Source organism: Schistocerca cancellata, chromosome 1, assembly GCF_023864275.1.
Source record: "Schistocerca cancellata isolate TAMUIC-IGC-003103 chromosome 1, iqSchCanc2.1, whole genome shotgun sequence".
Taxonomy (NCBI): Eukaryota; Metazoa; Arthropoda; class Insecta; order Orthoptera; family Acrididae; genus Schistocerca; species Schistocerca cancellata.
This window is the reverse complement of record NC_064626.1, coordinates 551,065,816-551,093,363: the sequence shown is the minus strand read 5'-3', so window position 1 is coordinate 551,093,363 and position 27,548 is coordinate 551,065,816. Positions and strand designations below refer to the sequence as shown.

The following is a 27,548-nucleotide window of genomic DNA, read 5'->3' as shown; positions in this document are numbered from 1 at the left end:
ATAATGTTATTTATCAGACACTTGTTTAGGCTTGAAAGTTTTAACAGAAGTCTAACTAACCAACCAATCAATCAATCAACCTACCAACTTACCCTCTCTCACTTACTGAACAGGTTTCAAGTGAAATGGAAAGAAATGAATGGGTTTTTAATGTAAGTTTATGGCTGGTCCTCCAAAAGTTAATGCACAGTAGTTAACCAAGTAAAATATCTGTGTGTTCTGTACTTACTTTACAAACACAACGTATCTTATCAAATGCCACCAAAATTTTATTGCAGGTCAATTTTTTTAAATAATAATCACTGCTTAGGCACTTTAAATTTTGTCATATAAATTCAATAAGTTCTCATCCGACAACCTCCCAAGAAGGTAAGAGTATCTCACAAGCCTAAAAACAACTACATGTTTATGTGGTCAAATGGCTGCTGCAAGAGTTTCAATAGTCTGTTATCATAATAAAGAAATGCACTGATACATTTGAAGTAGTATGACTGCTGGAAATTTGTTATTCATTTCAGTACACTCCATGAAATTGCAGCAGGAATCAGCTTCCACACTGTGCAGTTCCAGTTAATTAGTATTTACATTTTGTTATATTTTTGTGGCATTTGTTGTGTTAAATACTCTTTGTGATCATAGTTGGATCATAACAACATTCCAGTGATACAGTGTGGACCTCAACATGAATGTGAATATACAGAAAGAGATTGAATTATCTCTGAAAATGAATTATTTTCAAACAATGACTGACATAGCAAACCAGTTTACATTAGATGGCAGCTCCCAGCAAGGTATTCCAGCTTAAACACATTGTTAAAAAGAAATAAAAATTCGCAATATGGTGTAAGCAGGATCAACATGGTCACACATTTTGAGGAAGATGGTGTCTTACAGGGCCTTCAAGTTTTGTAACCATTAATTGTTTGATGTGTCATGTTCAGAGACATTTGAGGTTTTTCGGCATCTTTCATATTCTGTTCTTACTCTATATCACTTATTAAACATAGCATCCTGGGTCAATTACCACCACTGTTATCTGTCACACATTTTTTTCCACATTACACTTTTCCTGATTCAGAATTAGTTCATGAAAAGGCCCGCCTAATTCTAAATATTCAAAATTTATCTGCAACTATTTTATGCTGCTATTGGCACCGTCCAATTTGATGCTTATTCTGTGGTTAACACTCTGAACTCTCGTCTACATGGACAAAGTATCATTTACCTAATCAAAATGTGCTGGAAAAATTAAAAAAAAAATAAAGGAAAGTGTGAAAAATATTCAATTAATAAATATGGTAGAGGAAATCTGTGGTTACCACAATCACCATAAGCATTAACAACTATTATTACTGCTATAACCACAAAATTACAGAGTATGAAAACATTAAACAAACCTAACAACCATTTTTACTGGGTACATTCCATAGCCAAGGGCTTTGTCATCAGGAATGGTGTATGTCACCCGTCCAGTCTTGTCAGTAACTTCTGTAGCTATCAATGTCCACTCTCCAGCACGCACATCTTTCATTATATGGATGTCCACCTTTTCACCTTAAAAGGAAAACTTGTGTAAATAATTATTATAAACAAGTAAATAAAGCTATAAACAAATGGAAGGTGCTAAGAAGTAGTTTCTCACAAGACTCGTACTCTCAGTCATGCCATTTCGAAAAGTAAAGGCTCATGGCATGATAATTTGAAACACAGAATGTAAACCTGAAGCAGTAAATGTACAACTACAGAAATAAAATGAATAAGATTTTTTTCCATTGCATTATTTAGTTCAGATTCCATATATCTTAGTAGATGAGTCTTTGGGATGTGAAAAATATCAAATGTATGCATTTTATAGTGTGATATAAAAATGATGTAGATATGAAATATTAACAACAGATTTAAGTCGATGAGTCAATAGATAAGCCACAAATGTCAAAATATTGCACACAGTTATAAATTTCCTGTTGGTCTATTTGTAGGAGGAAACAGCATGTCAGCTGGAAGAGATTCAGTATACATTACTCTGCAGTCAATAGTTAGTGAACTGCAGCCAGTGTAAGATGGTAGGTTTGTACCTGACTAAAACAGCCTGCAGTTGTGCTTTTGTTTTGGGCTAAGGGACTGTCCGTAAATGTGGATATCTTTTTCAGACTGGATACAGAAATACACAAAAATATTGGAAATAATTGTAAACAATGAGATGTTGTTCACTCTATGGAGATTCCCAGTAATGCCACATTATAATGTGGGGAATGATCCATAAAGATTGTCAAATAACAATCTATAACAAGTTGTACATCCTACGTTGCATGTGCAGAATTGTGCACAACGTTAATAGCAAGTGGCTGAATTTTTGCGAAGTTTGTAGACATAGAGTCCTCTGCAGGTTGAGAGTAGGGAAGAAATGGAACAAAGCCAGCATATACATACAGTACCTACTGCTTTGTGGTAAAGGTAACTTCCTAATATGGATCATTACAGGGCATCACGATTGCCAACCTGTTTTGAAGCTGTCTTCCAGTTGCTGAAATTTCAACCTCAGAATGAGCCTTAATACCACACTCTACTGTAACACTCTGCAGGAACTACAAAAGGCCATTTGCTGCAAAAGTCCTGGACTCAATGCAGTGGGCACTATTTGTCTGGATAGAATTATCATCCTCACACAACAAGACAAATTATTGCAAAAATTTCACTAGGAATATATGGAATGTACACTGAATGATCCAGACTTAACCTCCAATGATTTTCATCTGATTGGGCCCCTTAAAAACCAGCTGGGAAGGCAGCAAAATCAAGGCGATAAGGCTGTGGCTCAAGTAATCACTTGTTGGCTGAGACAACAGCCATAACAGTTCTTAGATGCAGGTTTTAAGGTCTTATTGAATGTGGGGTAAGTGTTAAATTTACAGGGGGGAACTTTTGAAAAAGTAAAGAAAATTCCGACTTTCGGGGTGGGAAGGAACGCCTGGTCCCCGGCACAAATCTGCCTGGTGGACTTGTGTCGATGTCCGGTGAGCCGGCCAGTCTGTGGATGGTTTTTAGGCAGTTTTCCATCTGCCACGGCGAATGCGGGCTGGTTCCCCTTATTCCGCCTCACCTACACTATGTCGTTGATTGCTGCGCAAACAAGTTCTCCACGTATGCATACACCACCATTACTCTACCACACAAACATAGGGGTTACACTCGTCTGGTGTGAGACATTCCCTGTGGGGATCTACCGGGTGCTGAACTGCACAATAACCCTGGGTTCGGTGTGGGGCAGCAGAGGTGTAAAGTGGACTGCGGTAGACGTCGTGGGGTTGTGGACCACTGTGGCTGCAGTGGGGACGGAGCCTCTCCGTCGTTTCTAGGCCCCTGGTTAACATACAATACAATACAATACAATACAAAAGTAAATTCCAGCTTGATATCCTCAGCACTGATCTCATTACCCATATTGTGACTTATTTATTGACTCAGCCATGGACTAATATGAATGAGATTACAAATAAATGTGTTTGTTTTTAAGAACTCCTGTACAGGTACTTTTCAATGGTAAAGGACAAGTTGGCCAAAATAAATGTCTGTAATTCACTCAGGCTTTGTCACACGGGAACAACAAGAAAATTTCTTCATCTGACACAGATACTGCAGCAATATTAAGGAAATTCTTGTGCTGGTACCTCTTGAGCATAAATGTCAATGAAAAGCCAGTTTCATCTGGGGAATAGTTTCGTTTGGTTATGCTTCATTTAAAAGAAATTTGCTTGAAGGAACACATCATGTACCAATATTTTCACATATTACTTTGTTGTGGCGATGTCTGTATAATACGGTTCAAGCAACATATACAAACTTCATGTTGGACGAACAGCGAAGCAAATGCTCACTATACTCAGGAACTTAATACCATTTTTGTTTTTGAGCAGGGCTCATATTGTTTCCATCTGTTTATCTCCCTTGCGTGCAATTGGTTCACCAGGCCATTATGAAAGGTTTGACTGAAATACGTGAACTCTGAAGATTAAGCTTTCACTCCATAATACCTAAAATGAAATAAATATGATAGTGGACTTTTGTACATGAAATATGTATCTTCTACTGTCTCTGCGTGCTAGGTGAAACCATTACAAAGAGGGGAGAAAATATGATATATGCAACATAAAAAATTAATTTTTGTTGGATTCTTTTAAATGGACTGTTCTCAAAAGGCGAAACAATAATTGATGAGTACAATGCAAATCTACTGGCTGAAACAGATGAAAAAAATTTGTGAACAGTCTCTTTAAGGAAATGATTATTCCTCAGGACAGTGCCAATGTCAATGAGAGGACCAAGGTCTTTGAAGAACGAACTGCTGCACATTCTATGGTTAGTCAGAGTTTTAATTATCACCACAAAAAATAAACTTATATAATTATTTGTTTGTGCGCTGGTACATTTTGCAGTCCTCGTACACAGTGAGTTAGTCATGCCACAGTACTGTAAATGCAGCTAGAGGATGCAATAATAGTACAGCCCATATCCACTTCCTCAATGGATTGTGCCCTTTTTCTTTCTTTTCTTTTCTTTTTTTTTTTTTTTTTTTTTTTTTTTTTTTTTTTTTTTTTTTTTTTTTTTTTTTTTTTTTTTTTTTTTTTTTGGCTGCCCTAGTCGCATGGGGATGTCAGTGTGTAATTGGACTGCTGATCCATACCTACAAAATTTTGTAATTTTAGTTTTTTAGGAGATAATTAAAATTTTATGAGTATCCCCTGTATACTTGATTCACATCAAGAGATCCATCTATTCCAACTTCTAAAAAAATTTGTAGTTGAAAAATGTTTCCAAGCCCAATGAAATGGTAATACGGCTACAGAGCGTTATTTTGAAAATGCTCCAGGATACCAGTCAAGGATGGAATATATTCAACAGAAAAGTAAAGTAAATTGAAGTAAAAGCAAAAAAAGAAAATGATCAACAAGGGGGCAATGATTAAGAAAAATAAGTGCATTTTTAATCTAATCATCACAGTGATTGTATTTCAGACCAAGAAGTGGTGTCTTACCCTCAGAGCATTCCCCCCCCCCCCCCCCCCCCAACCACGTGTGTCGAAAGTTTGGTTGAAATTTCTCCATGCTAACTTATTAACTCCTTCCTTTCCTTACCCCATCCTGAGGAGGAGTGCTGAGGTATCCTAGTCCCACAGTAGATATTTTTGTTTTGTCTGGAAAATTCCGAGAACAATGAGATGCACTTGCATAAAGGGCAGTCAAATGAAAACAAGATAGAAAAAAGTAAATTACCTGTTTAGTATTTCAAAAGTAAATGCCATAACTGTTTATATATTTATTGCAATGTGAGACAACACAGTCAATGCCTTAAAGAAAAAAATGTCTGCCGTAATCTACGGAACATGACTGAACCCAGGCGTGTCACCTCTTCACCTGAAGCAAATCAACAGCCATGAATGTCTTTCTTCAGAGCTTCAAAAATGTGGAAATCACATGGGGAGAGCAATCAGGTCCATAAGGGGGATGAGTAAAGAATTTCCCAGCAAAACTTCTGCAGTGTAGTTAAAACAACCTTGGCAACATGTAGATGGGCGTTATCCTGCAACAGAATTATGCTGTCCATCAACTTTCCTGAGCATTTGGATTTGATAGCACTTCAATTTTTGCAAAGCGTCTACAGACTGCTGTGCATCAACTGTAGCACTGTGTTCTAGAAATTCAATGAGCAATGGGCCCTTGCAGTCAAAGAACAAGGTCATCATGACTCCCAAAGAGTCACTGATTCGGATCTTTTTGGTGGAGGTGAATCCATGTGCTTCCATTGTTGGCTCTGACACTTATTCTTCAGCTCAAAATGATTACACTATGTTTCATTTCCTGTCACAATAAGGAATTGATGCAGCTTCTGCTGCTCCAGCTAGCTGTGGGAAATCCACTGCATTCAGTTTTCCAGAACTTCAGATGCTATGTCACGATGGTGTGTGCCATACCATGACTGATGCCCAAACGAGCTAAATGTCTTCACTGTCTGCTGTCGGTAATTTCCGATGGCAGTATCCACCATGGCAACAGTAGAAGGGGTAATGACATTACGAGCCTGTCCTGGTCAACTGCTGTCTTTCAATAACACTGACCTTCTTGAAGTCGTTTATTCCATGCAAACACATGTACACATTACCTACTGTGTTTGCCACACACAGAACACATATGGGCATGAATTTCACTTCCTGACATTCCTCCCACTGGTATTCTCACACTGTTCCTTCCTTTTTCAAATACAGAAGTATCCTCTACGAAAAACCTAACTGTGTTATCAACATCTGAATAATGCTCGTTATATGGTCTGTCTAATTTTCATCTGACTGCCCCTTAGGGTTGTATGCTATTGCTCTACCTTCTGTCTTCTGAAGTGGGGTGACTACAGCATATTAAAGTTGCCTGGCAAACTATTACTCTGAAGAGTTTAATTACAAAACTAAATTACTGTATTACGAAGCTTGTGCAAACAATTTTTGTTTATTTTACTACTGATTACATCATAAAAGCTAGAATGTTTTTTCAAAGGACAGTTGACAACATTACAAGCTTCCTCTAGAGATCTAGTATGTAGCTGGATTTTATTACAATTTTTTTGGAATGCTTTTCTTGGAAATGGTAGGCCTTCCTTCAAGGATCATCTTAAACATAAATTTTGTGCTATTGATAGAACACAATAGAAAATATCTGACATTTGTGGGCTTCTGTGATCAACCAATTGTCTCATTTCCTCAATTTATTTTTTGTTCCAAACAGTTGTTGCCATGTTCTGATGCCTTTGCTAAGAACTTAATAGCACCAATTTTTAATGTGATAATGGTCTGTAATCTTTTCTTCTACTTCAAATGTATTTTTTTCATATTTTAGCAAGATATAGTAATGCCATTTTGAAATTTAGTATTAGTTAGTTTATTGAAATAGGACAATTGTTTTCAAAGTAGCCTGACTAGGCGCCAAAATAGTTTTTTTTTTTTTTTTTTTTTTACTGTGTGCCTGTTTACTGTTTGAATTTTGCAAATAATTCTTTAATTTCTCAGTTTCTTTCCACTTTTTACCATTATGCTTTACTATTTCTTGTAATTTGTGTCAAGCATAATGTTCTGATGCCTCTGATGTTAACATGTAGTTGAGCAACATGGTCTGAAAGATTATTTACTACAGGATTTACACTAATGTGTGGATGTGTGTTTAAAAATGTTATCAACTACAGGGCTATTTGTTTCAGTAGTTGAAGGTGCAAAATGTACCACTGATTTATTTTGTACAAAACAGCTTAGGGGTTGATAGGGCTGCAAAATAGCTATATTGCGGAAATTTAAATTGGAGTCACTATTCAGTTTTTGCATCATGCACTCTGTAATTTTCTTCATGTATACCTTGTCTTGTTGCACATATCTGAAGTTTCTATTTCACAATGGGACCTATGAATATACAACATTGTAGCGACTGTGACTGCATTGTGTGTGTTCTAGCATTAGTTTGACATATAACAGCTTCACTGAATACAAAATTTCTACATAGAAATCCCTCCTCTGGTAGTTTTTGTCACACTAGTACAAAATCCTATCTATAAATATCTTATGCAACCACTGCCAGAAATGTGTTTTCTCTGGCTCCACTTACTATCATCATATTTACCTGCTAAGGTGATCATATCCAATGGTCCATACATGAAGCGGGCTGTCAAAATTTGAGGTGCACCCTCTTTTACTATTACATCATTTGCTCGATGATTTGCAGCAACATTCTGTTCAGGGAATAAAGCATAAAACAGCTGTTAAAACCAATGCCAGAATAGGCAGTTTCTCATCAAATTTTAAAATATAAATTATACTGAAAATAAAAGAACCAACACACTTTCTTCTCCTTTTTATAGCAACATTTGCATGAAATCATCAAACCAATGCCTTCTGCAAACATTAGACATGATAATAATACATAATTATACTGGGAAAACACATTATGCAATTTATATCGCCTTTATATATTTAACAGCCTCTTCCACATGGCTTCACCTACATTTGCATTCGATGTATATTGAGTGGCTCCTCCTCCCACTCTCTCTGCCTACCTCTTCCTTCCTCTCTGTTTATCTCATCCTCCCACTTCTATCTGTATATCCTCGTCTCCACACTCTGTCTCTTTGTCCTCTCTTTGTCCATCTTCTTTGTCCATTTCCTCACTCTGCCCGTATCTTCCTCCTCCCTCCCCCTGACCATATACTCCTGCCCCTCTCTCTTTCCCTGTCTGTCTTCCCTCCTTCCTTTTCCACCTGCCCACTACACTACCCCTCTACACCTTACACCTGCCTCATGTGTGTGTCCATCCTCCTCTCCCCATCTCTGTCTATATCCTCCTCCCTCTCAACTTACCTATCTACTCCTCTATAACCGGTACATGAATCCCTGCAATACAGCTCAATAAGCAGGCCAATACCACTCCCACAATACGCCTACCATGCAGGGCAGGCTACACACCAGGGGGGTGAAAATCATTCATTTGCCCTTGACATACAGGTTGCTATCCAAAGCAGGTCAATAAAGCAGGCTGGTACTACTCCAACACAACACGCCTAAAATGCAGGGCAGCCTACATCTCGAGGCCCAGAAAACCATTTCTTGTCCCTGACATGCAGACTGCACCAAAAAGCAGGTTGATCTGGCAGACAAATACATCGCCACTCAACATGCCTGTTGTGTAGGGCTCCCTAGACGTCAAGGGCTGGAAAAAAATAACACATGTCTCAGTAAGATTGTCTAATGCCTACTCCATATACGACTCTTTTTGCCCTCTGTCCAGCAATATTCTCTTTACGTGCATGTCTGCTGCACTGTATCATAATAAAATCACAGTATCCTATGAGTACAATGTGAATGGATTCAAACTGACATCAGTTAACTAGTATAAATACCTGGGTGTAAAAATATATGAAGTGGAATGGAATGATAATATAGTCTCAATCAAAGATAATTCAAGTAGCAGACTTCAGTTCATTGGCAGAATACTCGGAAAGTGCAACCAGACTAAAAATGAAATTGACTGTAACATGCTTTTCCTATCTTAGAAATTGCTCAAGTGTTTGGGATACGAACCAAATAGGATTAGCAGGGGATATTGAACATATACGAAGACATGTTTAGTCGACAGAAGAAAGAGTATCATGGAAATGTAGAAAACTTTGAAATGGCAGATGCTTGAACCTAGATAGCAGCTAGTCATGAAATCCTGCTTATGAAGTATAAGAACCAGTGTTAAATGAGGATCTAAGAATACACTGCTGCCACCTCTGTGTCACTCCTGTGGGGACTACAAGGGCAAGATAAGACTAAATACCATGTGGGAAGAAGCATTTCCTCATTCACTGTTCCGGCAGTACTCCATACACAAATGGAATGGCAAGAAACTCTAATATGCAGTGCAATGGAAGTACTTAGCAGATGTTTGCAGAGTATGGATATACAGGGTGAGCACAAAATCTTGCCCTGATTATAAAAATTTATAAAACAGTAACCATTTGACACAATAATTTAGATTTGGTGCCGTTACATAGGTTAGTGTTACTATTATTATTATTATTATTATTTTAGACAACTTACATTAGTAACCCACTTCAACGTGTGCTCCTTTGGTAGCTTGGAGAATGTCGAGCCGGTATTCCAGATCTTGCCAGGTGTTTCGTAATGTGTGTTCTGTCACAGTACCCACAGCAGTTTGTATCCTAGCCTTCAGTTCGTCAACGTCAGCAACTGGTGTGACGCAGACTCTGTCCTTGATATAGCCGCAGAAAAAAAAGTCAAGGGGCATAATGTCTGGAGAGTGGGGTGGCCAGGGTATTGGACCGTTCCTTCCAATCCACTGATCCGGACATTACTCCCCTCTCCAGACATTACGCCCCTTGGTTTTGTTTTTTCTGGGGCTATACCAAGGACAGAGTCTTCATCACACCAGTTGCTGATGATGACGAACTGAAAGCTAGGATACAAGCTGCTGTGAGTACTGTGACAGAACACATGTTGCAAAACACCTGGCAGGAACTGGAATACTGCCTTGACATTCTCCAAGCTACCAAGGGAGCATATGTTAAGGTTTACTAGCGTAAGTGGTCTTAAAAAAACTAGTAACACTAACCTATGTAACGATAGCAAATGTAAATTATTATGTCAAATGGTTATTCTGTAATAAATTGTTATAATCAGGACAGGCAAGACTTTGTGTTGACCCTGTAGATGTAGAATTTAATCCCACTGACGAGAAAACAATAAATAGTCCCACAATACACAATATTTAATATCTGGCTTTGGTCTATCTTCACAGCTAACTAAGGAATATAAGCTACCATTTATTTTAAAAATATAATAAAAACAATGTAGACTGCATAAACTATTTTATTAAAAACAAATGGTGACGGGTTTTGATCTCTGTCTTATCAACGTCATATTGTTACATACTTCTTGCTGACTGCTGGAACTGGTGGCACTGAAGCACTATTGTTCTTGGCTGGTGTGAGCAGCAGTTATAGGACCCATATACCCCTCTCTGAATAAATTACTTGCTTGTTAAGTATGTATACTTATGACCTCTAAACCCTCATCCTAACCCAATGTGCCCACTGCCTACATTGGCCAACCTGTACATTGGTGCACAGAAATTTGATCTGATATGTAATCTCTCACCTGAATGCCCTGCTTCCTTATGGCACAATAGATGGCTGACAGCCCTGGTGCACTATGCTTTCGTGTGTCCTTTGACTATGGCATGTGTGTCAGTAGACAGCTGGGTGCTGCCTGGCAAGGCAAACAAGTTGCTATCTGTTCAGATTTCATGGGTACACCATTGCTTATATGGGTGCATCAGGTGTACATGTCTTGTGAACGTGGGTATCTGAGCACTCTGACAACTGGTTGTTCATCATAGTGGAGGGTCATGGGTTTGGTTCCCACTCCACCACATGTTGCCCTCACATTGCCAGCAGGTTGTGCTCTGCTGTTGCTGCCGCCACAACACTGTCCTCATTATTATTCTAGGCCACTGTGATGATTGACAATCCATAAAACAGTGCAAGATGACCTACAAATATGAATTTTGAAATGGAACTTCATTTACAACTAAGAGTCATGAGATAAAGCCTAGCTCTCTACACTTCCACTGAAGTAGTATTTGCCTGACAATATTTGATCATCATTATTTATTTGTCGCCCAGTTTAATAGAAGTGTGCCACTATGCTATTTACACTACTGGCCATTAAAATTGCTACACCACAAAGATGACGTGCTACAGACGCGAAATTTAACTGACAGGAAGAAGATGCTGTGATATGCAAATGATTAGCTTTTCAGAGTATTCACACAAGGTTGGCGCCGGTGGCGACACCTACAATGTGCTGACATGAGGAAACTTTCCAAACAATTTCTCATACACAAACAGCAGTTGACCAGTGTTGCCTGGTGAAATGTTGTTGTGATGCCTCGTGTAAGGAGGAGAAATGCGTACCATCACGTTTCCGACTTTGATAAAGGTAGGATTGTAGCCTATCGCGATTGCCGTTTATCGTATCGCTACATTGCTGCTTGCGTTGGTAGATCCAATGACTGTTAGCAGAATATGGAATCTGTGGATTCAGGAGGGTAATACGGAATGCTGTGCTGGATCCCAACAGCCTCGTATCACTAGCAGTTGAGATGACAGGCATCTTATCCGCATGGCTGTAACTGATCGTGCAGCCTCGTCTCGATCCCTGAGTCAACAGATGGGGATGTTTCCAAGACAACAATCTTCTGCACAAACAGTTCGATGACGTTTGCAGAGACCATGGCTGTGGTTACCCTTGATGCTGCATCACAGACAGGAGCGCCTACGATGGTGTACTCAACAACGAACCTGGGTGCACGAACGGCAAAACGTCATTTTTTTTTGATGAATCCAGGTTCTGTTTACAGCATCATGATGATTGCATCTGTGTTTGGCGACATCATCAAGGTGGTTCTTTCAGCAATTTTCTACTGTTTTCTTGTGGATATATCAAATGAAAATTTTGTTATATTCCTATAGCATATTAGATATATTGCGTCATGTGTGTGCACGGTCCTGTGAGCTACAATTGAATATTACTCAAATTGAACTGTCTGCTGATGATACATGTTTTGCAAACAAAAAATGTTATCTTCTGTGGGGATAAATTATCTAATTTGAGAGAAAAATATGTTTATGATACTGAGTCATTTTCAGATAAAATCCAAGCTGCTTCTTTCTGCATATATATTTTCACAGGATGCCACGAATATAATGCTATTCTGCGTAGTTAGGCCATGGCTCCAAGGAACTGATTCTAGAATATGAGCTGAGATAAAGTGTCCATCTCCTGGTACTTTGCAATAAACAGTGTGACTCACTCTAATGAGGGAAGAAGAAAACTACACAGTAACAACTGTGACAACAGGACTGGTGCATCACACTGTACACATTGTAGAGCGTATGCTGCAAGCATGCCCCAGGTTTGGGTGCCATAAGAATAGAATTTGCCAAGTGCTTGATGTGACCACAGAGGAAATAGTGAAGGTGCCAGTAGAGGCAGAAATTCAGGAAATGGATGGAGAAACAGAGGAGCCACCACTCTAGAGCTCATTCATCAGGTGAGAAGCCACCACCACCAATGCCAGGATCCCCCCCACCCCCACCCCCTACCCTCCCTCTGCCTAGTGACATCCACACCTTGTGGCAAGTTACTTCTCATCTGAATGGTTGAGGATTCAGAATAATGTGTCCTGTAGGCTCACAGGAGATTAATTTGGAGATTGATACAGAAATATTTGTTTTCACAGTAGAGATACTACAATGGGAAAATCCAGGTTTTGATGTGCTCCTAAAAAGTGATTTCCTGTGCTATGTCTGTGGTGCTGTCCAATTTAGTGACCAAGAATTCCTATTTGGTAGCAACAGTATTGTACAGGTATTTGAGAAGGGCAGGACAGGATCTGTTCCACCCTTTCCAGAAGACTGCTGCACTTCAGTGTTTAAGTCAAATAGCTGGGAAACTTAATGAGGGGGGATGAGAAAGGTTCTCTGGGTGAATGTCCAATCTAAATTTCCAACCCTCTTAGGTATTCTAGAGAATTCCATCAGCAGAAATGAGTTGCCAGATGACTGACAAGTGCACATGAAAAAAGTATATGTTAACCAGTTGTATTTAATGAAGCAATATTTTTGTCAGCTAATACTAATTTTGGCAGAACATATGCCATGTTATCCAACAAAATAGATTTAGTGAACATTTCAAGAGCTGCCAGCAAATGAAACTGTAAAATGGGAAGACGGGAAAAAGAAGGAACAAGAAAAATTACGTTGTAGAAGAGTATTTAAAGTAATGTAAATGTCACAAGCCCCTTAAAACAGAAATTACCAGAAAAGCTAATGCATCTGCCTGAGAAGGGTAGAAATTTGTTGTATTCAGGACTTAAAGAATTTAGCAGCACTGGTTTTCCAGAACGGTGGGATTTGCCTGCTATAAATTTGACATGTCATCTGATTGTGACTTGAACACAAGACCATTTAATAACAAATCATATAGGCAGAGCATTTAAGAATTGTTTGGTACTGGGGCAACACAACTGCCAAGCAGTTCTTGAGCTCTGTCCATCATGATTATTCCTAAATGGACACAAGATGGAGAAAAAGCATACTGTATAATGCACCATCAGGATTCCAACATTTTTCTAATTTATAGCTGAGGGGAGTGAAAACTTTCAATCTGCCTTATTTATTTAGATGGCACAACTGTGTTTTCCAGTTCCCTAGAGGAACATGCACACTGACAAAGCTGTTCTTTTACAGATTCAAAATGCAAATGTCAGTCTGAAATAAGAGAAATTTAAGTTTACATAATCACAGTTTAAGTATCTAAGCAACATAGTTTCTGCCGATGGAGCTCGAGCCAAACCATGATCAACCAGTGTGGTAAAAACTTTTCTTCCCTTCGTAACATGGTAGAATTACAGTCATTTTCTGAGCTCAGCAAACTATTACTGCAGCTTTTTCCCAGAATATACCACTACTGCTGAACCTCTCACCAAATTGCTAAAGAAGGGAATAATACTTATGGCTTCCCTGAGTGTGAAACAGCCAAGCTAAAACTGAATGAAATTCTAGCCCAATTTGCCATTTTAGCATAGCTTGACCTAGAGAAACCATTTATAATCTCCCATGGTGTCGGTCATTTTACAATTGGTTGCGTTCCTGGTCACGTTCATGGAGAGCTTGAATGCTACATGGGTATTTATCTAGGCCATTGAATCAGGCTGATGTGAACAACAGGACAACAGAAAAAGGAGCTGTATTCTTTCTCCCAGGAGTGTTAGTTCCACAAAGTAAGCAGGAGAACTTCAAAAATGGTTCAAATGGCTCTGAGCACTATGGGACTCACTCAACTGCTGAGGTCGTTAGACCCCTAGAACTTAGAACTAGTTAAACCTAACTAACCTAAGGACATCACAAACATCCATGCCCGAGGCAGGATTCAAACCTGCGACCGTAGCGGCCTTGCGGTTCCAGACTGCAGCGCCTTTAACCGCACGGCCACTTCGGCCAGCGCAGGAGAACTTCTGTGAAGGTTGGAAGTAAAGCTGTGAGGGTGGATTGAGAGTTGTGTTTGGATAGCTCAGTGGCAGAACACTTGCCTGTGAAAGGCAAGAGACCCAGGTTTATAGTTGTGGTTCAGTACACAGTCTAACTTTGCTAGGAAGTTGCAAATCAGTGAACACATTGCTGCAGAGTGAAAATTCATCTTGGATGTTTGGACGTTGTTTGTACAGAAAGGAATATTGTAGTATGAAAAATACCCATCTCTTGGTATTTCCTTCCAAATCCACCAACTGTTGGTAGTTACAGCCCCCCAAGGATTGGCACATACTGGCATTTAACTGTACCTGATCAATCTAATACTGTTTATGTTTTATGTATATAATTAGAGTGTAGGAAAAAGGTGAGTACAGTGTGGTACTACATTTCTTTTTGTTCCATGTGAGTTAGTTGTCATACTTTAAAGGTACTTTTCTCGATATAGGAAATTATACGGAATTGAATACAATGACATAGGCAGCAATTTTAGCTGCTAAAGGACAAATGTGGGATAAATGTGCACCCAGTAACATTTAGGAAAAGCAAGATGTTCAAAAGTATGGAAATTTAATAAAATATTTAAATCAAATGGGAAGAATCATACCAGTATACAATTAGTATCAATGAAACAATGGGTAGACCATTACCAGCAATTACTGAACATATAAATAATTATTTCTGAAACAGAAATATTAATTGAAGAGAGAAACATTGATGTTCCCACACTTGACAGAACTGTACATAAATTTAAAAATGGGTGCCCTGCAGGTCCAGAAAGAATCCCAGTAGAACTTGTCAAGTGTGGAACAGGGAAACTATATGAACCCTTGCCCTGGTGAACTGATTAGTTTTTAAGCAATACTCTTCTATACAATCAGGTGAAGGCTGCTCGAATATCAGTCATTTACACAATAGGAAAGGAAATGTACAGTGCAAAGTATAGAGGCATTTCATTGACAAGTATGGTGACTCATTTGTATGGAAGAATTCTCAAATATCTAGTGCAGTCAGAATACAAACAGGAAGAAGAGCAATCAGGCTTTACAGCTGGTAGGACTTGCAATGCCAATTTGTTTTCTTTGAAACAAGTAATAGAGGAAAGATCAAACACCAAGCAGATGAATTGTCTATATTCATATCATATATGCTGAATTAATTCTCTTCATTGCACTGTTAGCTGCAACAGGCAGAGGACATGCTTTGCTGGCGCTGCACATTTTAGTGATATTGACCGAGATAAACTCGTGCTGAAGTGTTCGGCACACCAGTATACAAGTGTGCACAGAAATAGCTAAGTGAAAAATCCGTGCAGCTGGTATGTTTATTTGTGTATAAGCTGACTTCACAATCTTCTTTTGTGCAAGATCGTGTATAGAAAATGTGTGTCCCAATTTGAAGTTCAAAATTCACATATTTTACCATCACATCACTTCTGCATAATCTTCCACTGACTGTATCAAAACCCATTTGTATTGTGATATATTGTGAAATTTTGTACCTTCTGAGTGCCACGCAAAACTCATCTTGTTATCGACAATTATAAGTTTAAATTTAATTGTGCACTTTTAAAGTAGAACAGTAGACCTATCCTCATTCAAAATTAAATTTTTCGTGGTACAGTTATGTGAGAAATAGGGTTATTTTTGAGAAATTCTGGATACATACAAAACTATATTTTCGTAAGTTACCACTACGAGTGTTTGGATACATAACTTATTTCATAGCAAATTAGTATCTCTGATTCACAGTTCTGCCAAAGAATACATCACCCCTTAAATCCATGCAAATAAATGTGCATTTTTGAGAATATTTGTAAGCTATGATTGTCCTTTGCATAATCTATGAGCAATTTGTAGTAAATCTGTTTTTGGTTTAGTTACTGTAGCAGATACTCTCACTAACATATCGTGTTACATCTAGTTCTCTCTTAAAAAGGAGTAGCCCTCTAATCTCTTAAAAAAGAGTTTCCCTCTATATTATCTGCATTTACTGTAAACTAACTGTTTTTGAGTTTGCTAACAATCATAATTAAGCTAAAAAGTTTTAGGATACTAGTAGTTTTTACCATGTTTTGTTGTTGGGTTAATAGAAATCTTGTTTTGTGTATTTGCTTCAATCCTTAAAGAGAATTAGCAACTTTTTAGATCAACAGACTAAAAGATAATCAACAGGCTTAATTTAAAGTTAGTTACTCACTGCCTTGCAATACGTTGCCAGCCAAAATGCAGCCCTGCTGTGAATGCGGTTTTCAAACACTGGATGAATTGGTTGTCATTGATAAGCAGCTGGAAATCACACTGGTTACTGTCAAACAAATGGCAGCTGCCGTGAATTGGTGTGTTGGAAGAGTGCCCAAGGTGTACCTATGATACCTGTACCAGAGGTACCTCAAGTACTATCCTCTCCTCTGGATCCTGTCACCTCTGCAGAAAGTACAGGATCTGTCATAACCCATCCACTTGACTGTGAGTGGCATGTCAATTATAGATCTAGGCATCCTGTACAGGTTGGACAGCGACCAGGGAGGACACAGGGTGTCACGCTGATCCCCCTAACCGACAAGTCTGAGGTGCTGTCGTTCACTGAAATTGAGCCAGTGGTACTTACTTCACCTTCTTTTGGGGAAATATGTCTTGTCCAGTATCAAGATGAGGCAAACAAAAGGGTAGGGGGTCTACCGTATTTACTCGAATCTAAGCCGCACTTTTTTTCCGGTTTTTGTAATCCAAAAAACCGCCTTTGTAATCCAAAAAACCGCCTGCGGCTTAGAATCGAGTGCAAAGCAAGCCGAAGTTCTGAAAAATGTTGGTAGGTGCCGCCACAACTAACTTCTGCCGTCGAATATATGTAGCGCTACACAGACATGCTCTGTAGGCACAAAGATAAATACTGGCGCCAAAACCTATGCGTCAGTAAATAAATTTAAAAAAAAGGTGGAAGACGAGCTTTTTTTTCTCCGCCCCGAGTTTCGACCACTGCATTTTCGTACATTATCCAATGAAGTAAATACAAATTCCGTATTGTTCATCTTCGAATGTATTAGAATTTCAATGTACTACGAAAATCCGACTGGCAAGACTGTTTGGGATGTTTTTCAATATGGCCAACTCTACGTTCTGAATTTTTTCCTACCTGTGAGAAGAGATGGTTGCTAATAGTAACCTGATGAAATGTGAATCACAAGCAGTATTCTCTTCACCATTCACCATTAGAATAATACGAATATAAACATTTTGCCATGTGTTCTTCCGTGTTTGTTGCTATCTCATTTAAATCCTGTCTGCCTAATAAACTACGAAACTAGAGTGAGACAACAGCAAACGCAGAAGAATACACTTATCGTGTCATGTTTATATTCGTATTATTCTTAGCCTAATAGTGATACAGTCAGAAATGAACCACGGCAACTGACTAGATTTTTAAATCTAAGATGACTAATTTCTGTGCAGAATTTGATGTACTAAAGAAGCGACCGCAAAGATTTTCAAACGGAGTAAAATTTTCGCCTAACTCTCGTTCAAAACATGTTCTATCATACGCAGCCTATTATTTGGTTCTTGTTGATCATTCTCAAAGAAAGCAGCAGTGTAAGTAAACAACAAATAGCAGTCTCTTGACATTGCTTCGCTAATTAGACGATTCGCCTCTTTTTAGCTGTAAGCGGCGGTAGCGCGCACAAAAGCAAGCCATGCCGCGAATGGCGACAGGCCGTAAACACGCACTATCAGAATGCGACAAACAATGCACGACACAGTACAGTGATGCATTTTCAGCTTAAAGTGACGTAAACACCTATAACAGAGAAAACGGCACTTATCAGATCAAACAAAATAAGCAATCGATTCAAACCAGACGAAGCACGTGAAAAAGGAAGGGTACCCGTATAAATACAGACGGAGCGCCTGACGCATAGCAATGGCTACCTGGTAAAGCTTACAACTTGAACCAAACTACTGTAACTGTATCTTCATTCATTCGACCTAAATTGTGTCTCATATTACAATGGACCAACTTTGTTTCGATTTGGAGGTGCGGCCTAAAACTTTTCTCTCCCCTTGAATTTCGAGTCTCAAATTTCAGGTGTGGCTTAGATTCGGGAAATCTTTTTTTCCTTTGTTTCGAGTCTCATTTTTCAGGTGCAGCTTAGATTCGAGTGCGGCTTAGATTCGGGTAAATACGGTATTTATCATAGGCAGTTCAAATGTATGGCATCCATTGAAATGGCAGCAAGGGATAAGAAAAGACACCAGGTGCACTCAGTGTGTATGCCTAGGGTCCTCATTAACATTTTGAAAAGGCTATTCCAGCAGCCATTGAGGAAACAGGGGAAACCAGCTGCAGTTTGTGGTGCACATTGGAACAAATGATGCCTGTCTTCTGGGCTCCGAGGTCATACTTGGGTCGTTCCAGTGGCTGGAAGAGAAGGTTGAGAAGATCAGCCTTGTGCACAGAATTTCAAAAAAGCTCACAATTTGCAGCATTGTCCCAAGAACTGATCATGGCCCCTTGATTCTGAGTCAAGTGGAAGGATTGAACAAGACACTTCAAAGGTTTTGTGACAAGCTAGGCTGTGGCTTCCTGGATTTGCACAACAGGGTTGAGAACTGTAGGGTCCTCATAAATGGGCCACGTGTGCACTACACATCACAGGCTGCTACACATCAGAGGCTCCTACTCAGGTAGCAGATGGTGTGTGGGGTGCACACAAAGGATTTTTAGATTAGGTGACTCGCCATCCAATTCAGATAAAATGATAGCTGTATGAAACCCATAAGTAGCAATGTAAGATAAAATGAAATGCCTCCCACCAGTCAGACTATTAAAATCGTAGTGGTTAACTCCCAAATCGATCATGACAGAGCATCTTCCTGAAAAGCAATGAAGCTCACATAATACTGGGCACAGGAAGCTGGTTGAAACCTGAAATTGATACCAGTGAGATTTTTGTGGAAAACTTAAGTGTACCGTCAAACGGGGTGATTTCCGATGGTTTTGTCATTATTTTGATTGTAACTTTCGTATATATTGTTAGATTAAATTGATTGTTATGGAAGTGGTAGTGTATATGTGTAACGAATAAAATATTCTAGAACCAGAAAGTGTATGTGTAGGTATATTTATCTGAGGTAGTTGAATAAAGTGTCCAAAGTTACCCCATGAATTTGAGTGATTTCGGACACGTGTGTTTTTTAAATCTATGTCCGAAGTACTAAATCTCTGTCCGAAGTTACAGTATACATAGGGTGAATTCGGACAGCTACTGCCTCTTTTTTTTATTCTACATGCTTTTTATTTGATTTTACACTCTTATTTGATTTACTCTTATTTACTCTTATTTGATTTTACACTCTTTAAGGTAGCCCTTTGTTACAAATAAGCGATACAGAATGATGGTTTCTTCATAGTTGATGATGTTGCTAGGTGGGAGATTTTCTAGCTTTGCCTTGATATTGGAGAAAAACATCTTAACAGTCTCTTTGTTCACTTCTGCACGAGCTCATTTAATATTTTTGCTTAGGCGAATGGAAAGTGTTCTGACTGTCGTTTGAGAAATAAATGCTCCCATTCTTCTCCTAGCAAATTATTATGAAATTTTTTCTCTTTTTGGCCAGATTTATGAAGGTAGCATTTAACTAAATATCTAATACCCAATTTAGTGAAGGGAAATCCCCAATGTGCAGCCCTCAAGATACTTTGCTTCAACATTTCTTCTTCTTCTTCTTCTTCTTCTTTATTTAGCACTGGCTGTCCTCCCATTTTTTTTTATGTGCTTTCTTCACTTTATTTTGTAGGGTTGATTTAGGTATACCATACAAATCACATGCTTTTCTGTATGATAATTTACGACTCTGAATATCACAAACTGTTTTATCTAAAAGTTACAGGTCATAATTACACCGTACTGTAGCACCTCTCCTGCTCTTACACGTTCTCGGCATTGTCCGAAATCACTCCACACAGTACACAGTTTTACAAAAACCGTTGTTATTTTATAGCCTTGCACGATAAACTTGACAAACTTGTACAGAAATTGTCTCGATGCTGTTAGCTACATAGCACATTATGGTTACAGTTACTTCCCGCTCAACGCAACAATAGAAAGTTTCCACTATATGATAATGCATGGATTTCTAACACTGAGACTGTTTGTCAGTTATTCACCTAGGGAAACAACTGATGCAAAATAAAAGTTGGGGAAAGTGATAAATGAAATCTTGCACTTAAAATAACTGGCGCACGGACTTTAAAATAAGTAACTCTTTGTTTCTATGCTGTGGCAAAGAGCAAATAAGCCATACTGTTCAAATTCACGCCGGTGTCTGAAATCAACCCGTTTGACGGTATACTGAAAGGATAGATAAATGGGAAGTGGAGGTGGTGTACCCACCGCATTATACATGAAGCTCAAATCCACTGAGATAGAAACTGGAGCTTCTTGTGAGATTGATTGGGCAAGACTCAGTATCAGGGATGGACATAAAATGATAATCCTTATAATACCCACCAGACTTCTCCCCTAATGTAAGCGAAAGCTTTAGACACAATCTCAGTTCACTTGTACTTAAGTCCCTCAATCGTACTTAAAAAAACTCATTTCCCTAATCAATTGTTGGCTGACAAATGGTGGGCATGATAAGACATTCTGTGAAACATCACTAAATGTCTTCTCTGGAAACTACCTAGAACAGATAGATAGGAACCCTGCTTATGATGGAAATACAGTAAAACTTTCTCAAATTGGCACGTGTATAATTCAGATATCTGCCCAAACCATAGTACAAGTATTTCAGTCTCAACACATTCAGTGCACTTTTATATGCTGATTTCTTGTATAAAGTGGAACATGCCTAACATGGAAACAGAAAGCAAATCTTCAAAAATACTTAATAATTCATTGTATAATGAAGAAAAGAGCCTATACAGTACTGCTGTGTTACAGTTCATTAGTTATTCAGGATTCTACAAGGATGTTCCTTTTAACACCTCTGTTAAGCGGCACAAAACCAAGAAAATAGGTCCAGCACAGCACAGTGCTGCTGGTGTGGATCTAAAACCACACTGCTCTGTTCCACAACAAATAAGTTACGCTCAGTATCAGTACATCAGAGGAAACGGTTCATTGGTCAGCACTCTGTTTGTCAGCTTTCTCATTTTCCTCATTATTAATGGACGCCGGTGCATACAGGAACATTGTTGCACATCTACCAACTCACTGCTGCAATGTGCGCAGTGAAAGAGGTGGGTATTGTTCTGTTAAACAATGGTTTTACCCAGCAAGGTCATTATTTTCTGCCAGCTTCAGTTGAATAGTAGACTTTACAAGACACAGTAACATGATGTTGAACAAATGGTATGTGTCGTTACCACACAACGAAAAGGTTAATGTAATCAAGGTGACTGTGTGTGCAAAATTATGTTCTATTTCAAATGTGGGAACACACAAATTTATGAGACTTTAAGAAACAAGGATAAGATTCAGGATGAATGGATGAAGAGGAACGGGCAGATGAAAAGAAAGGCAAAGAAGACCGGAAATGAAGAAATTAACGAAATAGTGTGGGAATGGTTCGCAAGTGCACAGGCAAAAAATTTACTTTTATCTGGACCTATGTCGCGGAGTGAGGCTCTGAAAGTCACTAAAGAGCTTGGAATTATGGGGTTTAAGGTATCCACAGGATGGCTGGACAGTTAAAGATAGGCACAACATTGCTTGGAACAAAGTGTGTGGGGAAGCTAAGAATGTGCAGGAGAGTGTAGCAACAGAATGGAAGACAATGCTGTTCAACTTAATTGTGGATTATGATCCAAAAGATGTATTCAGTGCTGATGAAACTGGACCGTTTTATCATGCGATGCCTTCAAAACTAGCAATTTGAGGTGAAAAATGCACCGGCGGAAAAATATCCAAGGAAAGACTCACTGTACTGCTGTGTGGAAACATTGTAGGCAAAATGGAGAAGCCATTGGTGATTGGACAGGTGGGAAAACCATGTTGTTTCAAAAACATGGATGTCAGTAAGCTGCCAGTCACATGGCAAAGCAATAAGAAGGCATGGATGGTGAGTGGTCTTATGAAAGAATGGCTGGGCTCTTTCAATGCCAAAATGAAAAAAGGAAATCGTCAAGTTCTCTTTTTCTGGGACAATACAACCTGCCACCCAAAAGTAACATTATAAAACGTGAAACTTACTTGGTTCCCTACAGATCCAACCAGCCTCACACAACCCATAAACCAGGGGGTTATTTACATAGTCAAGTGTCATTATAGTTGATTACTTCATCTTAGTGTTGAAAAAGCTGAAATTGCATTAGCTCTTGCACACTCAGTTTCTGTCCTGGATGCAGTAAATTGGATTGGCTTGGCAGTAGAGGAAATAAAACCCGAAACTGTCACAAAGTGCTTCAACGAAGTGGGATTTGGGGATCAAGAACAAGACCCTTCTGTGGCCATTAAGTTCAAGAAAATGCAGCAGCAACTGCTGAATTAATGAAAATGCAAAACATTTCATGTAGTGCAGATGATTACATTTGAAGTGATGACATTCTGTCAACTCACTCCACTTTTACTTCACCAACAGATTTAATCCACAACACAGAGGAGGAAGATGATGATGATGAAGAAGAAACAAAGGAGGAAGAAGAAGAAGAGCAAAGTTATGTCCCTAGAAACATTAATACACCTGAAGAAGCCATTGCATGCATAAACAATGTTATGCAATTTGCAGCACACACAAATTCTCCCTACTTGTTGGAACTATTGTATGGTGCAAAAAATTGCCTAGAAAAACAATTTTGAACAGCAAATTAAAACAAGTTTCCCTCCTTGATATGTGGCAAAAAAAGTGAAATGTAAGGCAAATAAATATGGGAATAATATATATGTATGTACAATAATAAAGGAATTTAAAGTTCAAGTAAAAGGACAGAAATTCCATGTTATTTATCAATTAGTTCAATTAGCGTAATAGTCCAGTGTTCTACTGCACAATATACAGTAAATGAACATCTACTGTGCTGGAGTGAAGGTATGTAAATACAGTATATGCATAACTTAAAAAATGTCCTGTACTTTTCTGTATGATACCTGACAAATTTTATGTACCCCAGTGAATTTTTTTTAATCCAGAAACTTGTCCAATTTGGAAAATTATTTTAGTCCCAGGCGATTCCATTATGATGAAATTTTACTGTATATTGGATCTAATGGCAACAAACAGACCTGACCTTTTTGAGAATGTCCACACAAACTGGTATCAGTAACGATGCTGCAATTGTGGCAACAATTATTATCCCAAGTACAAAGTACAATTAAACTAAGCAGAAATATGTATATGTACAGTAAACTAGACAAAAATCAGTAGCATATATCTCAATGGGGAACCTGAAACTTTCAGCACAGGGCAGGAGCATGTACAGGAACTATGGCTCAGGTTTAAAAGAACTGGATAAATATGTACCCAGAAGAATAGTCCATAATGGGAGGGTAGCTCCCTAACATACAGTCACTGTAAAGAAACTGAGATTACAGCATAATATGTATAGAAGGGCTGTAGATGGAAATATACTGAATGAAACATGTTTGGCTGTCAACAGAGTAACACATGATGCCTTCAATGACTACAACAGCAGGGTACTGTCAAATGATATTTCAAAAAAACCCGAAGAAATTCTGGTCATATGTAAAGCCAGTTAGTGACACCAAAATTAGTGTCCAGTTCAAAGCAAATGAGACAGGAACTGAAATTGAGGGTGGCAAAGCGAAAGCTGAAATGTGTAACTATTTTTTAATGTCCTGTACAAACAAAAACCCATGAAAATTGCCCTGATTTAATACTCGTACCACTGAAGAGATGAATGAAGTAAGTATTAGTGCTAGAGTTGTTGAGAAACAGCTGAAATTGAAGAATGCTCCTGGACCCAATGGAATCAATGTCAGAGTCTATAGTGAATCTGTGGCTAAGTTAGCCACTCTTCTAACTATAATCTAGCACAGATCCCTTGAACAAAAAACAATGCTCAGGTATTGGAAAACAAGCATAGGTCACATCTGTCAACAAGAAGGGCAGTAGAAGCAATCCACAAAACTACCATCCAATACCCTTAATTAACAGAGCAACCTCCTCCATGCCAACCAACATGGATTCCAAAAACACCAATCATGTGAAACTCACCTAGCACTTTTCTCACAAGACATACTGAAAGCTTTGGATCAAGGCAGCCAGGCCATTGCAGTATTTCCTGATTTCTGAAAAGCCTTTGACTCATTATCATACTTACGCTTATTGTCGAAAGTACGATCGTATGGGATATCAAGCGCAATTTGTGACTGGATTTAGGACTTTTTGATAGGGAGGGCCTAGTATGTTATATTGATAGATAGTGCATATACTCACTGATGTCCTTTGTCATTTCCAACATGTCTCTTTTTACACAAAATAGTGCAAAACATGATTATAATACCAGAACCAAAAACAATCTGTATAAGGACTATAAAAGCTTAACATTAGTACAAAGAGGAGTCAAACACATGGATACTCCTATATTCAGTAACTTACCAGAGCATATCAGAGGTCTTGTAAGTGATAAAGATCGGTTTCAGAGAGAATTAAAGAGCTTCCTGTTGGCCAACACCTCCTACTCCATACTCCATCAATGAATATCTTCACATGGATTATAGCTCATAACTCTGTCTGCATTAGAATTGTACAATATCCATGTATCTGAGTAAAAAAAAAAAGAGAAAAGGGACCTTTGACTCTTTTCACATCTCAGAGACTTCTCTCCAAGTGATCCATGGAAAACGATAAATGTAATGTAATAGTCATCGTCAGATGTAGAAGTAACCTCGGGTGTGCCCCAGGTAAGTGTTCATACTGTATATTAATGACCTTGCAGGCAACATTAATAGTAAAATCAGGATTTTTGCAGATGATGCAATTATCTGTAATGAAGTAATATCTGAAATAAGCTGTATAAATATTCAGTCAGATATTGACAAAAGTTCAAAGTAGTGCAACAATTGGCAACTTTCTTTAAATATTCAGAAATGTAAAATTGTGCACTTCGCAAAACAAACAAAAACGTAGTATCCTATGACTATATTATCAATGAGTCAATGTTGGACTTGTACAAATACTAGGGTGTAACACTTTGTAGGGATATGAAATGGAATGACTATGTAGACTTAGTTGTGAGTAAATCACATGGTAGATTTTGTTTTTGGCAGAACACTGGGGAAGTGCAATCAATCCACAAAGGAGATTGTTTACTAACCACTTATGCAACCAGTTCTAGAATATTGCTGAAGTGTGTGGGACCCGTGTGAAATAGGACTAACAGAGAATACTGAATGTATACAGAGAAGGGCAGCATGAATTGTCACAGGTTCATTTGATCAATGGAGAGTGTCACAAGTATACTGAAGAAACTGAACTGGCAAATTCTTGAAGATAGACGTAAAATTCTACCAACAAAATTTCAAGAACCAACTTTAAATGGCGACTCCAGGAACATACAACCCCCCCCCCCCCCTATATATTGCTCCCATAGGGATCGTGAGGATAAGTTACAATAAATGCAGCATGCACAGAGGCATTGAAACACTCATTCCTCCTGCAGTCCATACATGAATGGAACAAGAAGAAACCCTAATAACTGATTCAATGGTATGTACCCTCTGTCATGCACCTCACGGTGGTTTGAGGAGTATTGATGTAGATGTAGATGTTGATGTCGTCCCCCGCTCTCCCTCTGGGGAAGAGATGGGGCATTGACTGTATTCCTAAACTGGTTGTTACAAAAGTAAAGTGACTGGTAAGCCCCCCCCCCCCCATCCCCCTCCCTAAACCACATTTTTGTGTGTCTACTTTTCAGCACTTGGCTTGTTGACTTCAACAATGTCTTAACTAACAAAACGCAAATTTTACAGGAGAATAAAAAACTGTTTTATGCTTACTTATTTGGGTTTTCTTGATGCATGCATTATACACTAGGTAAAACATCATCCTGGATATGTTTTGGTCAAATGTTTGAGTAAGGGGAAAACACTACTCCCTCTACATTACAAAATGGGTTTTGTCCGAATTTTAATAGTCAAATGAAGAGTAGGAAATGGAGAAATATGGTATCAAATTGATCAGTGCGAAGCCAGGCTCGTAAATTGACATACGGTCAGGAGAGTGGTGTGCTGACCACATGCCCCTCCATATCTGCATCCAGTGACGCCTGTGGTCTGAGGATGACAGTGGCCAGTCGGTACCATTGGGCCTTTCAAGGCCTGTTTGGATGGAGGGAGAGAGAGAGAGAGAGAGAGAGAAGCCTAGTTTTGTATACCAAATGTTTAACTTCTGGAAAGTAACCAAGGTAACTAGGCAAAACTCAATAATTTGAGGGACAATTGAAATATTTAATGAGCAGCTGCTGCTAGCTATGTAAATGAAGTGTCAAAAAGTTCATCTCTTCAAGGTCTAGCAATTTTGCACCATCATAAAACTTTTCTTTGAATCAGGTGCTAAATTTAGGACATTCTAAGAACAAAAGACTCTAGGAAAGCAAATGAGTTGTCAAAAAGATCATGCTTTCTGAACAAAACATGGAAACAAATGTTTTGTGAAAAATTGTCAAGTGTTTTGTGAAACAATTTGTATAAATGTGAGAGTCTGCTGTTGTGTGGCCTTGACATATTTTGATCACTTATGCCCGAAGATTTAAGAAAGTTCTAAAAATTTTTCAGCCTCAAAAATCTGTCAATAGACAATCCTTCAATTATCAGGAAAGAGAATGTGTGTTGGTATCTCATTTGCTGTGCACATTTTCAAGGATCATTCAATGGTATGAAAAATGTTTCTCTAATCTGTTTCATTTCTTAATTTTTAATAAATTATTTCACAAATATTTATATTTTTTATTCTAACAGTTATTAT

The 27,548-nt window shown here is 38.5% G+C and overlaps 1 protein-coding gene across 5 annotated transcripts in view; it reads right to left on the bottom strand.

Annotated features, from left to right (window-relative positions):
• The window catches only part of LOC126180278 (protein retinal degeneration B), a 589,076-nt gene that overhangs the window by 27,819 nt on the left and 533,709 nt on the right, over positions 1-27,548 (bottom strand). For all 5 annotated transcript variants that reach the window (XM_049924680.1, XM_049924684.1, XM_049924682.1 and 2 more), the window contains 2 exons: positions 7,653-7,761; positions 1,398-1,554 (listed from right to left, as the gene is read on the bottom strand). In XM_049924680.1, the coding sequence (XP_049780637.1) occupies positions 1,398-1,554; positions 7,653-7,761 (266 nt within the window). The remainder of the gene's footprint in view (positions 1-1,397; positions 1,555-7,652; positions 7,762-27,548) is intronic.